At 44.2% G+C, this 14148-nt stretch overlaps 1 protein-coding gene across 1 annotated transcript in view; it reads left to right on the top strand.

The window, feature by feature from the left end:
• The first annotated feature begins 2561 nt into the window (after positions 1-2561).
• LOC143354275 (uncharacterized) overlaps positions 2562-14148 on the top strand; it is a 38570-nt gene continuing 26983 nt past the window's right edge. The window contains exons 1-4 of the mRNA XM_076788236.1: positions 2562-3106; positions 3204-3322; positions 3821-4028; positions 4658-4933. Coding sequence (XP_076644351.1) covers positions 4660-4933 — 274 coding nt within the window. The 5' untranslated portion in view covers positions 2562-3106; positions 3204-3322; positions 3821-4028; positions 4658-4659. The remainder of the gene's footprint in view (positions 3107-3203; positions 3323-3820; positions 4029-4657; positions 4934-14148) is intronic.

Here is a 14148-nt window from a genome sequence, read left to right as displayed (position 1 = left end):
CCTCGTGAACGCCCAGCTTGCCAACCTCTGCCTCTTTCGATAAAATCGGTTTTCCGGGTCCATTCAATATCATCGTTTCAGATATTTTTATCTAGCTCAAATCGTCTTGAATATATATATATATATATTTATAAGCGGACAATTGTTTAGCCGAAAGCGGACATCGATAAGCAAACGAAAAACGAAACGAAAAGGAAAGCAAGGAAAAGGAAAAAAGAAATAATGTACACGAACGTGTTGAAAATATTATCAAATTATTTCGTCGTAACGACAATTAAGCTGAACCGTTTAAATCGGATGTAGCAAAGATTATGTAGTAATCGATTTATGGTTTGTTGTAGAGGCATTGGGAGAGGCACGGGTAAACGTGTTTTATCGCTAAGAAAGAATTTGAAATCTGGAGAAGGAGGCCACACGGGAATTGTTCTAGCTGTGTAGCCTCCGAAAGAATCGCGTCGCTTGCTACAGAGTACCAGACAGCGAATGAAAAGTGGACGGTAATTCGGACGATGTATTATACTTTATTATAATAACGAGACGACGATGAAGATGTTCATGCGCTTACTGCGATAACAATAAGCATGACTGGTTCCAAGCGGGCCAGTCATTTCCAACAATTAACTATCGCGTTTTATGTTAATTAATACTTTCGTTGCGTCAGGACTAGGCGAAAGAGTTAGCAGCGTTTAATCGCGACAAACGTGCCAGCCGAATAAATTCCCCCGATTGGAAATTGATCGTTACGTGTTACATCCACGGATGAATTGAAACCTAGTAATTGTACGAAAGATCGTACGATACACGGAAAACGATTAGTCCTTTTGGAGTTGTAAGCGGCTAATGGTTGTTAAAAGTCAGTGCGCATCGTTCTCCTGAAAGGTAAAAATGCGAGAACCTCATTTTCTACGATCGAATGCGCGAAACATAATATCTGCAATGCAGACACACATACATCGAACGAGTAGAGCAGCTTTTTTACCGTTCGCCACGCATTGTCCATCGTGGTGTCATTATGGAAAAGGTTGTGCCAGCGCAAATTCGTTAGAACCAACGGATAGTTAAACAACCGGCGTGCTATTTAGGTACAAGATCGTTCGTTCCTTCGTAAGAATTCGGTGCACAGTGTTCGGCGAGCTTCTAATGGAGGCTCGGTGCACCCTTTGTAAAAACTGTAGGATCTGGGTGACGTCGCCGTGTCTCGCGGTTACGCATTTGCTTGCATCGGTGCGTCGCGAGTAGACAGATTCTCGTAATCTGTTCAGCTTGATAAGAGGTTTCTATATTTTGGTTTCCGATGTTCTTAACACGGTTAGTAAAGGGGTGCCGGTCAATACCAGCGCCGCGCACTACGGCTACTACATACCGTGAAAGTTCTACCTTGCTATCGCCCCGATAGGATTCGATCGAATCGAATCGAATCGAATAGAATCGAATCCAATCGAATGGAAACACCGAACAAATTAAAATGACCAGCCTATTAGAAGGGGAATCCCCATGGGGGAGACGAGAAGCTTCAAGATGTCGAGCTATCCCCTAGTTATGTTTGTCCTGCACGGAGGAGACACTTGGCCCCTTAAAACTTCTTTTTTCCCCAACGTGCTGGTTCGGGGTGTGAGATGTACTGCGGCAATGCACAACGTCAACGAATCTACGAATCGACCTTGCGATCGATAGGCGCAGCGTGAATCGTTTGCGCGATTCTTCCGATTACGTGTAAGCGAGATTAGGTAACATTCGCAGTTTTTTGGGGAGCGCTGAAAGACATGAAGGGGTATCGATAATGGGAAATGTAGGTAGGGTTTTCCAATGTCCCGCAATAAGAAAATCATCTGGAAAAGATAGAAAAATCACGAATTCGATTGCTAACGAAATTCGATGTTTCAGGGTTTGGAAGTTTCTTCGGAAGTTCCCGGTGGAGCGTACCGGCCGGCGTAACGTCAGGCTTATTGCATCGCGTGTTCGTTGACCGGCTATTATTTCGCCTGGTAACATTTTCCCCCGAGCAACCGTTCTCCTGCCGCAGAACGCGGCCTCGAGGTCTCGAGCTTCTCTCCGTTCTTCCTCGTTTCCGGTACGAGTGGTTCGCCTCGGTATCGGCGTGGCATGGTAGCGCAAAGCGGAGCGCCGCGCGTCGCGCGTCGCGCGCGCCGTGTTCGCCGTGTTCACCATGTTCGCCGCGTTCGCCGGCCGGCTTTGCCGGTTTGGTGTCACAGCCGGGGGTGACGCGCACAATTGCAAACTGCAGCGGTACGTTTTGGAGCATGCACGTACGTGCAATACGGGCAATAGATTGCTTGTGCGAGTGCACGCGCATGCATGTACAACAGGATCGGTTGTATGCGCACCGAAACGTATCTCCACATTGCGACGTTTTCGATGATGCGACGGTGTGCCGTTGTGAACCGAGTAGATGGTGGAGGTAGTCTTTGGACTGCGCGAGCCGTGTAATCGAGTCGACGCGACGCGACGCGACGCTGGGCGACGCGTCGGCGCAACGCTGGTGGGGGCACTGGAACGATCGCAAGGAAGGGGGTGCTTTTGTGTGCCAGCGATGCAGGATATCGTCAAGTTCGTCAGAGAGCCGGCAGCCTGCAACGCGAGTGTTGCTGCCGAGTACATTTCTCGTTCTATCGTCGCTCCGGACGTAGGGAGACGAGACAGACATTCGTGAACCGTAGCTTATGTACAAGTTTGTCGCAGCAGGACTGTTATCGTCTATTCTTACACTTGTACATTATTTTCTTTAGTCTTTTTCGTTCCGAGCTACGTTCAGTGTACGATCCTTTGCGTTATCCTTCACGGGGAAACATCAGCCTCTTGTCATTCTCCTCCCCTCACCCCTGCACCCTCTATCATCGCCACTACTTTTCCTCTCTGTCTCTCTCTCCGTCTCTCTGTGTGCGCGTGTGCGTCTCTCTCTCACTCTCTCCCTGTCTATCTTTTATTCTTTCTTTCGTAAACGCATAAATACAAAGTTACACGCGTACGGATAGAAAGGCGTGCGCGCGCGTGCTCTCTCCCTCTCTCTTTCTTTCTCTCACTCTCTCTCTCTCTCCCGCAATCTCTTTCTCCGTCTGCACGCGCCACGATACGCGAAAGGGGCAAGGTGAGTCGGGTGGAGCGATTCCAAGCTTAGCCGAGAAACCAGACCGCTGGTAGACGAGAACCGTCTTCGCGATTTAAACTTGGACTTTCTTCTACAGACACACTTTGTTCTTGCTGGTGCGTCACGCTTCCTGCGGAAGAAGGAGCCTCCTCGGATATAGAATACTGAGAGACTGGAAGTTGAAAGGAGAGCAGACGGGCCGGACGACGTAAAAAGGTAAGCCGTGTGTTAGCTTTTGCTGCCGGTTGCGTTCATTCTCGAGACAGATTCGAGGAAGAATAGCCGTGAAAAAATGTACGCATAGATCGTATCGACTGACGGGGGACCGGGTGGTTCGCGGGAGGGGTTGTTGCTAATGGGGTGGACTGCAATGCCGGTACTCGGTGCAGCTCGACTTTTTCTCCTCCCGACTTTCGAACGCTTGATCGAGCTTTCCGAGGATGCATTATTGCGCGTTCGAGTCGATAAACCCGCAGTCTGTGTCCTCCGATCGTTGCCGAATCCTTTCGAACGACGGTGCCCGGACCGCGAGCGAACGGGAGATGGCAGACATTCGATGCGTTTGATCGGTTTCGAGTTTCGAGTTCGAACACTGCCGAACGAGCGGTATCCGTTTTCCCCCTTTTTCCACCGCAAGAAACTCCGTAATTCGACTCGACCCGACGAAACGAGAGTTCGATAGATGAGAATAAATGTTTCTGTCCTGTTTTCTAGTCGTCCAGAATTTGGATCAATGATCTAAGGCTGTGCGGAGAGTCTCGGGTCCTGCGCATTGGACGATAGGACATAGCCCTACCGCTTTTCAGGGAAAGGGTCGTGCAATATCCTGCGCAATATTAAACGGCAACGTTGTCCGCGTGAAATCGCGATAGGACAACGCGGTGACATCCTCGTACAGTTTCCTCGAAATTTTCTTGCCTCGGTAAGATTCCAAATACTCATCGCTCCAAGCTCGATTCCTCGTTCGTTCCTGTCCGAAGGACGCGATCGTTTAACCAGAGTTACGATCGTCCGTAACCGTAATCGTAAACCTAACCGTCGCGACGCTACTCGGAATCGACCGTGATTAAGAATTGTTCGATAGCGATCGGTCCGGGACACGAAGACGTTCGACAAATTCCATCAAAAAAGAAAAGAATTGTGCGCGTGTAAACGGTACTTGACGGATCATCGGTACCGGTACACTGCATCGATGGACGAAACGTGTAGCAACAGCGAAGCATACGTGTTACGTATCGTTGCGATACACATGCGTATCTACAATGTATTCGTATGGGCGTGAAGAATCGAGAGGGACCAAAAAGTAGGTGGCGATCGAACGATTTTTTTTTTTGAACGCTGCTAGTGGAAGCACGATGTCATGCGTCAGACACGGCGACGGGGCCCGGTGTGTCACAGTGGTTCGCGCATAAGTGCGTGCACGCAAGAATCGGACTCTGTTCGGTCCTCCGGTTGACGGTTTGCTTTTCGTCTAACGATCTCGAAACGGGAACGCCGATTTTTCTCGAACCATCGATTCGACTAATGTCCGCACGTTTGATTTTTCCTCAGCGATGAGTGCCACGGATCCTACCGGTGAAGGAGGAGGAGGAGGAGGGGGAGGGGGAGAAGGAGGAGGAGGAGGCGATGAAACAACCACGATACCGCCGTCGAATGTCGAACAGAACATGTCTCCGGTAACTCCGGTGACCGGTAGTGTAGTGCCACCGGGTTCGCAGCAACAACATCCGCCGCCGTCGCCTTTAAGCGGTTGCTACCTCCTCGTTGTGCTTCCAGAACCTCACACTGCGCCACACAAAGATCTCATCTTGAATCGTCTTTCGAAAGGTGAGTGTTTGTCTCCATTTTCCATAGATCGGGTCCCGGTAGGTAGTACCGATTTCATTAGTCGCGCGGAGATTCCGATTCTCCGGGGCATCGACAGTCGCGATAACTGTCACCTCGATATATGCCGATTGCATGCGGGCCCGGGCTCGTTGTGCTACCTACTTCCACACGTGCGATATCGAGCGGTAACGGTTCTTCTTTGTACGCGTATTCCTTCCGGATTTATCGGACGCGCTTACCTAGCAACTTCCTAGGCTCCCCTTGTTGCTAGGCGGAGTTTAAGCACGGATGTCGGCTAGACGGAGAAAATTGGTCGGATTGTTCGTTCGTTCGGCTATACGTTGGCGTTTTCACTTGCCGGTTCTCTCGAGCGGGATACAATTACAACGGATCGGACGCAACATTGAGATTAATAAGAAAAAAAAGAAGAAAGAGCGACCAAGTAGGAGGAGTTAGCAGATTCTCTTTAAAGATTTGATCCTCTCTTTTAAAATTTGAGCACGGCACGACGCGATTGTCTCGTCTTGTGTAATGAGCAGGCAAATGCGTCGAACGCATTGTCCCAGTAGAAAATTAAAGAGCAGTCGAAGGAAAAATAGAAACGAAATTGTAGGAGGTTGAGAAGAGCGTGTAGGAAAAGGTTGGTGCGGCATGCGCATGTTAGTACCGGTATACAGTCATCCCCGCAGTCCCCAGAACTTGGATCAATAATCCATCCACTCGGTTGGTAGTGAAAACTGTCGCTAAGCCAAAATGACGACATTATTTCGTCAGCCATTCTCGTTGTTGAGCGTATAATGATTGCATTGGTGTACGCGTGTACTCGATGCAAAGGGCGAAAAGCGGATAAGGGACGGACATGCGTGAGCAGGCAGGCAGCCGAAGCCACGCGTGCGAGGGAATCGAAGAAAATGGAATATATGCAATTTCGGAGGGTAGGGGCGGAGAAACGGAGCAGGAGGAGGAGTAGGAGAAAGTTTTTGAGTAGCGTAACGAGTATATAGAACCGTGCTCTACATAGAAGATACTCGGAAATTATCGACGGAGGGTTACTTGCGACATTTACGATGGTTGGTCCGCTTTTCACCACGGTTTTATTAGCTCGCTTTCTTGTCTGTCTGCATGTCTGCTGAAATTTTGCGATTGACATTAAACTAACTTTCCGACGAGACTCGAAACTTTAACACTAAACCTACCACGGTGAAAATGATCGGTATTTCATTTCACAATTTTTGGAATTATAAAAATGTTTTCATAGGAAATTACTGAAGTGACTTCTTTGTTTAAGCACATATTATAAGAAAAATCGTACAAAGTAAATTCAATCTTTTCCGTTCTATGAGACGTTTCATTTTTATACGTTTTGCGCTTGCTGGGTTTAGCGTTAAACATAGCTCCGAACTGGATGACAACACTCACAAGACTAAATGGCAGAAACACTAAATTTTAACACTAAACCTACTACGGTCAAAATGACCGGTTTTTCATTTCACAATTTTTGGAATCATGAAAGTTTTCATAGGAAATTACTGAAGTGACTTCTTTGTTTAAGCACATATTATAAGAAAAATCGTACAAAGTAAATTCAATCTTTTCCGTTCTATGAGACGTTTCATTTTTATACGTTTTGCGCTTGCTGGGTTTAGCGTTAAACATAGCTCCGAACTGGATGACAACACTCACAAGACTAAAAGGCAGAAACACTAAATTTTAACACTAAACCTACTACGGTCAAAATGACCGGTTTTTCATTTCACAATTTTTGGAATCATGAAAAAGTTTTCATAGGAAATTACTGAAGTGACTTCTTTGTTTAAGCACATATTATAATAAAAATCGTACAAAGTAAATTCAATCTTTTCCGTTCTATGAGACGTTTCATTTTTATACGTTTTGCGCTTGCTGGGTTTAGCGTTAAACATAGCTCCGAACTGGATGACAACACTCACAAGACTAAAAGGCAGAAACACTAAATTTTAACACTAAACCTACTACGGTCAAAATGACCGGTTTTTCATTTCACAATTTTTGGAATCATGAAAATGTTTTCTTAGGAAATGACTGAATTGACTTCTTTGTTTAAGCACATATTATAATAAAAATCGTATAAAGTAAATTCAATCTTTTCCCTTCTATAAGACGTTTCATTTTTATACGTTTTGTGCTTGGTAGGTTTAGCGTTAAACATAGCTCCGAACTGGATAACAACACTCACAAGACTAAAAGGCAGAAAATAATAATTTAAACAAAAAGTAAAAGATAATTTTCCTCTAGGGTCAGAGGGTCTATAAACGCTAGACACAAAAACAGGGTAATCAAAGGCCTCCGTTCTGCCGGCAGAATTTGTTTACCCTGTTTTTGCATCTAGCGTCGTTTATAGACCCTCAACGTACCTGCCTAGTATAATCTGACACAAGAGGGGAATTATTTTTTACTTTTTGGAGTCCTTCTTTAACACGTTAAGTGCCAAAAATCAATCCCAGAGATTCTCACGAAATCGGTGTAATTTAATTAATGAATCCGATGCTGTCTTAACCCTTCTGAATTCTAAAGATCCTAATAAAATTCGGTTTACCTGTATATGTCACAATAAAAATGGATTTCTAAACCTAGTCAAAAATCAGTGTCAGTCATACGTGACTGACGTAGCAGTCAACGTGTTAACCCTTAGCACTCGAATGGCGACTGTAAGGCGCCACTAAAAATTGCTGTATCATTATTCAGAATATTTTTTACATCATTAAATTTATTTGTATTCAATGAATTACTAAACACTTCGGTATCGTACGAGTAAATGGCACCATTTTCGTACGTATAACATGAAAAAGAATCTGTAGAAGGGAAATATTCTAGGACGGAAGAAATGTTTCGTATCGTATAGTTAAAATCGAGTGCAAAGGGTTACAAATGTGTTACATTAAAAGTTTCTTTTTACTTAAATAATTATTACCGTACGAGTGACCGAAATAAAAGTAGCAAGCCATCGAAAGCAATATTTTGCGGTACCGCGAGAAGAATATTATACTTGTGTGTGAAATTTGTAACGACCGAGCGCGTGCGCATGAATTATATGGTATTCGAATTGCCGGTCATTTCGTATGCGATGGGGTCGGCGGGCACAATGGGACGTGTCGAGTTTTGTCAGTATGACTCATGCTTGCACCTTCGTAAATGGACACGGGGAAAGGTGACTTACGCTTGTGCACTTGTGCTTGTTGTTGAAACTCGAATTCGAACGGGGAGAATCGTGGCGCAGGACGTCGCGGAACACCCTCCGCGAAATGGCAGAAATATTTTTGGCCCGAGCGAACGCGAGGCGATAAGATTGGCATGATAACAGGCGCGAGCCGGTGTGCGCCGTGTACGTGTGCCCGCGGATATTGCACGAATATCGACACATACGCAAGATAGGAAGGCATACTTGTCCGCATGAATCATGATTGAGGACGTGGGGAGCATCGAGAAAGTTGGAGTTACACGATGCTCGGTAATATCCGGAAGGCCTCTCGCATAGAGGGATCCGCTGGAGATTAGGCTCTTCATGTGGCATGTACGCGCGCATACGGACACCTAGATGAATGCACGAACGTACAAGTGCACGCGCGTTCGAGTGTAACACCGCGTTGTCTTCAGCCGGACCATACGATTGTTCAGTCTTTGCAATGTCAAGGATCCTTCGGGGGCGTCCACGCGTGCTAGGATTTCGTTGGTCGAACTCGCAAGGAATTTTGAAATTTCGAAATGACCGCCTCGGTAGAAGAAAGTTTCCGAAAACTTGGCCGCGGGGGAATGGACTTTCTGGAGAAAACTGCATCGCGAAAATGTATGCGAATTAGGTCTGGGTTGCATACGGTGCACAGTGTCGCGAATGGCCATTTTAGGTGGAAAAAAGTCATGTCAGAAAATAGATATAACATTCATATGTTCTTCTTTCGGAATGTTTACTCAGCCTAATTATACCCATAATAACTCATTTAATAGCGACATAAGTATCGAAATCAATACGTGAAAACTCCGAACCGTAATACGGCGAAATCGTACGTTTATATTTGGTCTAAAGAAAATGATGTCAGAGCAATAAATATGAATCTTTAAGCTTCTACGCACGATATTCTATATTAACATAAGTAAATATGTACATTAATGTTCACAAAGTTCGTTAATGAAGTCCTTTACAAAAATTTTTAGAGATTCTTTAAGTACCAGTTTTCTATGCCGGTTGGTTGACTTTAATAGAGCAGAACTAGAAAGTCTCAAAAGATCGCATCTTGAAATTTTTATTGCATAAAGTTCAAACTATATAGAAGGGATTCTGACAAAAATCAGCTGCAAATATCTGCCAACCTGCCTGTCACAATTTTCAGTCACAAAGCAGGAGGAAAGTGGCTCCACAAATGATGGTAACACGGCTAGACGTTTCTTCAAAAACTTTACAAAAACTTCGAAAATAACAGGCATTAATAAGGAACTTCTTGAAGGATTTTTTTATATCTTGTCTGCTCTTTCTTCAGGTCACAACATTAATTTTCTAAATTTCGAGAAATTTGTTCGCGAAACAAGAGATTTATATTGAAATTTATATCCTTGGTTTCATATGCTCGTTACAGTGCACAAATTATTATTTCATAGTGTAGAAATAAGTAAATCATGCCTATTGCCAATTGGCATGATGTCTGAAGAGGCTCAAGAAGCTCGCAACAAAGACATAAGAAGGTTTAGGATTGGCCTCACAAGGATGAATTCGAGTGTTTCTACGAACTACGACTTAATAGCAATGCTGTTAATTACTTCTGATCCCATCATAAATTATTATAGGATGATACCGCAAAAAAATACAACATTCGCAAAACCGAAAGGTGTATTAGATCTACTTTTAACTTCCGTCTAATCCCATAAGTAACTTAGTCGATAGCGACAGCGATGTTAGCGAAAAATTATTTTTATATTGTTATATTTAGATATTATTGTTATACTTATTTAATATGATATTTTTTATTTATTTTTATATTTGTTTCTATAATTTATATAATATCTTTCAATATAAATATTATTTTTAAAGGTTCTACATATGTTGAATCTCATTTCATGACCTAACAGAAAATTTCAATCGGTTTGAAGAAGCATGAAACGATCTATGATTTTTTTCCACCAAGAATGGAGCGTGCCGTTGCGTTCGCGTCAGTTAGAACATACATATCTTGCCGGACGACACGACACGACACGACACGACGCGACGCGACACCGCTCGACACGGCGCGCGTGGCTCTGCGTTAAATGTCGTTGCATTTGGATCTTGAATATTTGTTGCATGTCGTGTGGCACGATGATGCGATGTTCGGTAAACGTTCACGGCTACCGTTATACATAGTTTCCTCGTACATACGTGCAACTGAATATAGTGTTTCTAATTTTATCACGGCATTCGCCAGTGATTTGCTCTCTCGCGCATCGTGCTCTTCGAGTCGTGAAACACCCGTTTCACGATTACCTTGGTCTTGAACCTGACCCTTAGACTAACCCACGCATACTACTGTTCCAGAATATTTTTGGTTATAGACAGTTCGCAAAAGGTTGCTCGCTTCTTTCACAGTCTCGTGGAATAAATGCCATCGACCGAAATGGCCCACTCTTTTCACCACGTTTTTATTAGCTCGATTTCTTGTCTGTCTGTAGGGTAAAGGACCCCGTTACTGTGGGGGGTACCATTTACTGTGCCTATATTAATTACTAGACTGCGGATCTTTATGCATTTATGGCTTATGGGAATTTTCAAAGAATGCTATAATATAAAATTCGATAGCATTCAGCATGATTTTTCATCAGTCTTGGATCTACAGAGGCTGTTCCCATGAAAAATAGGATTTTACTTTATTAAATATTCTGAAAATTTGCCTGCAAAAATTGGAAATTGCATAAACATCCGCAGTCTATTAATTACACTTCTACACTTCTATATATATATATATATATTAACTAATTTTAATGAAAAAATTTAATATCTCTTTTAATATTGATTATGCTTTCAAAAGGAGTCTAATTAATATACATACAGTAATTGGTACCCCTCCCAGCAATTGGGTTCCTTACCCCAGGTCTGTTCAAATTTGACAATTGATTTGAAACTAACTTCCCGACGAGCTAGAGACTTGAAAGTTTAGACAAAAGCTCGGAACTGGATGACAACACACACAGGACTAAAGAGCAGAAAATAATGATTGAAATGAAAAGAAATTTTTAATATGTCACGGTTTTAAGACGGACTAAAATGCAAAAAATAATTCCCCTCTGGGGCCAGATCATACTAGGCAGGCAAGACGCTGAGGGTCTATAAACGCCAGGTACAAAAACAGAGTAATCAAGGGTCCCTGATCTGCCGACAGAATTTGTTTACCCTGTTTTTATGTCCAGCGTTTAATACGAGGGGAATTATTTTTTACTTTTCAGTCCGTCCTAAAAACGCGGTATATTAAAAATTTCTTTTTATTTAAATAATTATTATAGGTGGATGATGGGTTGAGTCGATCCAAGTTGAAATGTTTCATCGACGACGACTACAACGAGCATAGACAAATCCGATGCAATTTTTTGTCAGACGACGAATTTGTATTCGTATCGGTGTACGCGTGTGCGCAGCATCAAATTGTTTTCCCGAATTGCATAGACTTGTCCGGGGTAAAAGTTCAAGTTTCAACGGTGTCTTTGACGAACCAGTTGGTTCGGGTCTTCGCCCTGGTCTTGAACGTACGTATAAATAGCTACGGTTGAGCATAGGTCGATTCTCTATAGCTGCTATTCCGCAAAGACCGCGCATAGCTCTTTGAGGCAATGATTATCGATTACGATTACGATGACAATTACGTTCCGTGGGTTTACGGTAGGTGTGTTCGTGGAACATTCGGCTCGGAGACTGGTGAAACTATTTAAAAGGTGAAATAATTATTTCTGAAATCGTAGCGAGAGGGCGATCACGGCTGTTACGGCTCGGCCCGGCCCGACCCGACCCGACCCGACCCGGCCCGACGATTAGAACCGATTGGAAGAACGGCTCGTCGTCGACCTCGTTCGAGGCCGAGTGTTTCTTTTTTCTCGTCGGATGAATCCGTGGACACTGTCAGCAGTTTTCGAAGAAACTTTTTGACCCTGTTAAGCAACGAAAGCCTTCGTCGGGAGATAGCCGCGTGCGGCATTGTTCCTCAACGGTATACATAGAATCTGCGACACGAGCGGGGAAACGATTTACGGACGCTGTCGCCGCGCCGCCTCGATCGATTTCGCGAGCAGCAGAATTTGGTTAGCGCGTCGAGTAAAAGCAAATTTCGCGATTGCGAATTCGCTGCATCGCGAATCAGAGCGAATCCATTGACCGACAAATATCGGAGTAAACAGGCGAGCGCGTACAAGTCGCGCGAAAGACAACGGAAAACTGTTTCTAAACATAGTTTGGGCGAACCCCTAACGTTTCGAGCATCCGTCGTCAAGCGAGAGAAAAGGGAAAAGAAAGAAAGGGAGAGGGAGAGAGAGAGAGAGAGAGAGAGAGAGAGAGAGAAAAAGAAGAAATGAAGAGAGAAAGAAAGAAAGTCAATGCAAATAGAGAAACGCAATGGAATACGAATACGGTATGGGGATACACGCGCGCAGCGTGGTCTAGGGGAGGCCATGACTGAGGTGGGGTAAATGCTCCGACGAAGAAACCCACGATTTTGCCTATATTTAGCGCACGCCTGTATATTCTCACCACACTGTTTTTAAGTACAGCGTACATACTGTGGATACGTATGTATGTGTTATAGACGCGTACGCTTACGTCGAATGCGTGCGTGTGTACGCGTAATGGATTCGAGGCATTGATACGGAGCGACATGAACCATTTAACGTTGTGATCGGTGTTGTCAACGCTCATCGTACGTACGTACATAAGTATCGCGCTGGCACACATGTACGCATCCTACGCGAATATTCCTAACAAAGAAAATGTGTTTAGGGGTCGCAAAGTATTAAAGGGCACCTTCTCCCTCGCCCGCTCGCCCCCTTTCTCTTGCGTATGTGACACGGCTTCTCTTCTATCATCTCCAGGGCTTCCGATCAATTTGACATAGGGAGTTTGCTGGTTCTGTGGTTCGATAGAACCATTTAAACGCTTCACGATACGCCCAGCGCCTAATCGTCGCGCGTGCACTGTACATGCAGTGTACGGTACACATACTGTACGTGTACACGCTTCACGATGCACGATACAGTGAATTCTCGATACATGTCAACAACCATCGGTCTTGGGAACGTCGTGTATCGTCCAGGAGACGTCCGAGGCCTCTCGAGCTTCTCGGCCCCTCACGGAATATACCCCGCGGTAGTGGAGATAATTCCGCGACGTTTATCGTCCAGGCCTTGGCGACATATATGGAGAAATCACACACTGTATTAACTGTACCGCTTGCGTTGTCGGTCAACGGTACACGGAACGTATGCGAGAAATGTTGCGTTACCATCGTTCTCTCTTTAAGAGCCAAGGGTAGTCACGTGACTTTTGCAGAGTCAGCAGTTCGGTAACTGCTGTATAATTTCCGTTGACAGCCTTGAGCCACTGACTTAAGGTCCGTCTTGGTCTTGATCCGACGTGTTTTAAGTCTGTGACTAAACTTGTCACATTTTTTCCTCTGTATTGTCGATATTATGAATTCCGACGCCAGAAAAGTGCTTCAAGTTTTCGGCTTTATTTCCGCAGAGAATCGAGACAAAATATAGCCTCTAGCTCGCGCTACTCTCTCGATTTCATCCAGAAAACTCATCCAATGGCATAAAAATAAATAAAAATTTAAATGTGGACACGCAGTTTTCATAATATACTCCATAAAAATATATATCTCAGGCAATATTGATTTTTTTTTACTTTAAAAAAATAACTTATGCACTTCCAGTATCTATGAATGTGCGTGCAAAATTCTAGTACACAGTTTGATATTTCTGTTGAAAAAAAAAAGAAAACTAAATTGGTGAAAAACGGGAGTAGCCCCTTAGATCATGACTCAAGGGGCCGGGATAGTCACGTGACTTTTTCAGAGTCGCTAACTGCTGTATCATTTCTTAATTAGGCTTTAGATCCGGCATGCGCATCGTCAATTTTTGGCCTACTTCTAACGCTCATATTACCAAAAATCTGCATCATCTCGTCAGTTCATGACCAACGCGCGCTAGACTGAACCTTCCTCTTTCGAACG

Source organism: Halictus rubicundus, chromosome 5, assembly GCF_050948215.1.
Source record: "Halictus rubicundus isolate RS-2024b chromosome 5, iyHalRubi1_principal, whole genome shotgun sequence".
Taxonomy (NCBI): domain Eukaryota; kingdom Metazoa; phylum Arthropoda; class Insecta; order Hymenoptera; family Halictidae; genus Halictus; species Halictus rubicundus.
The sequence above is the reverse complement of the archived record's forward strand: the minus strand, read 5'-3'. Positions and strand labels throughout refer to the sequence as shown.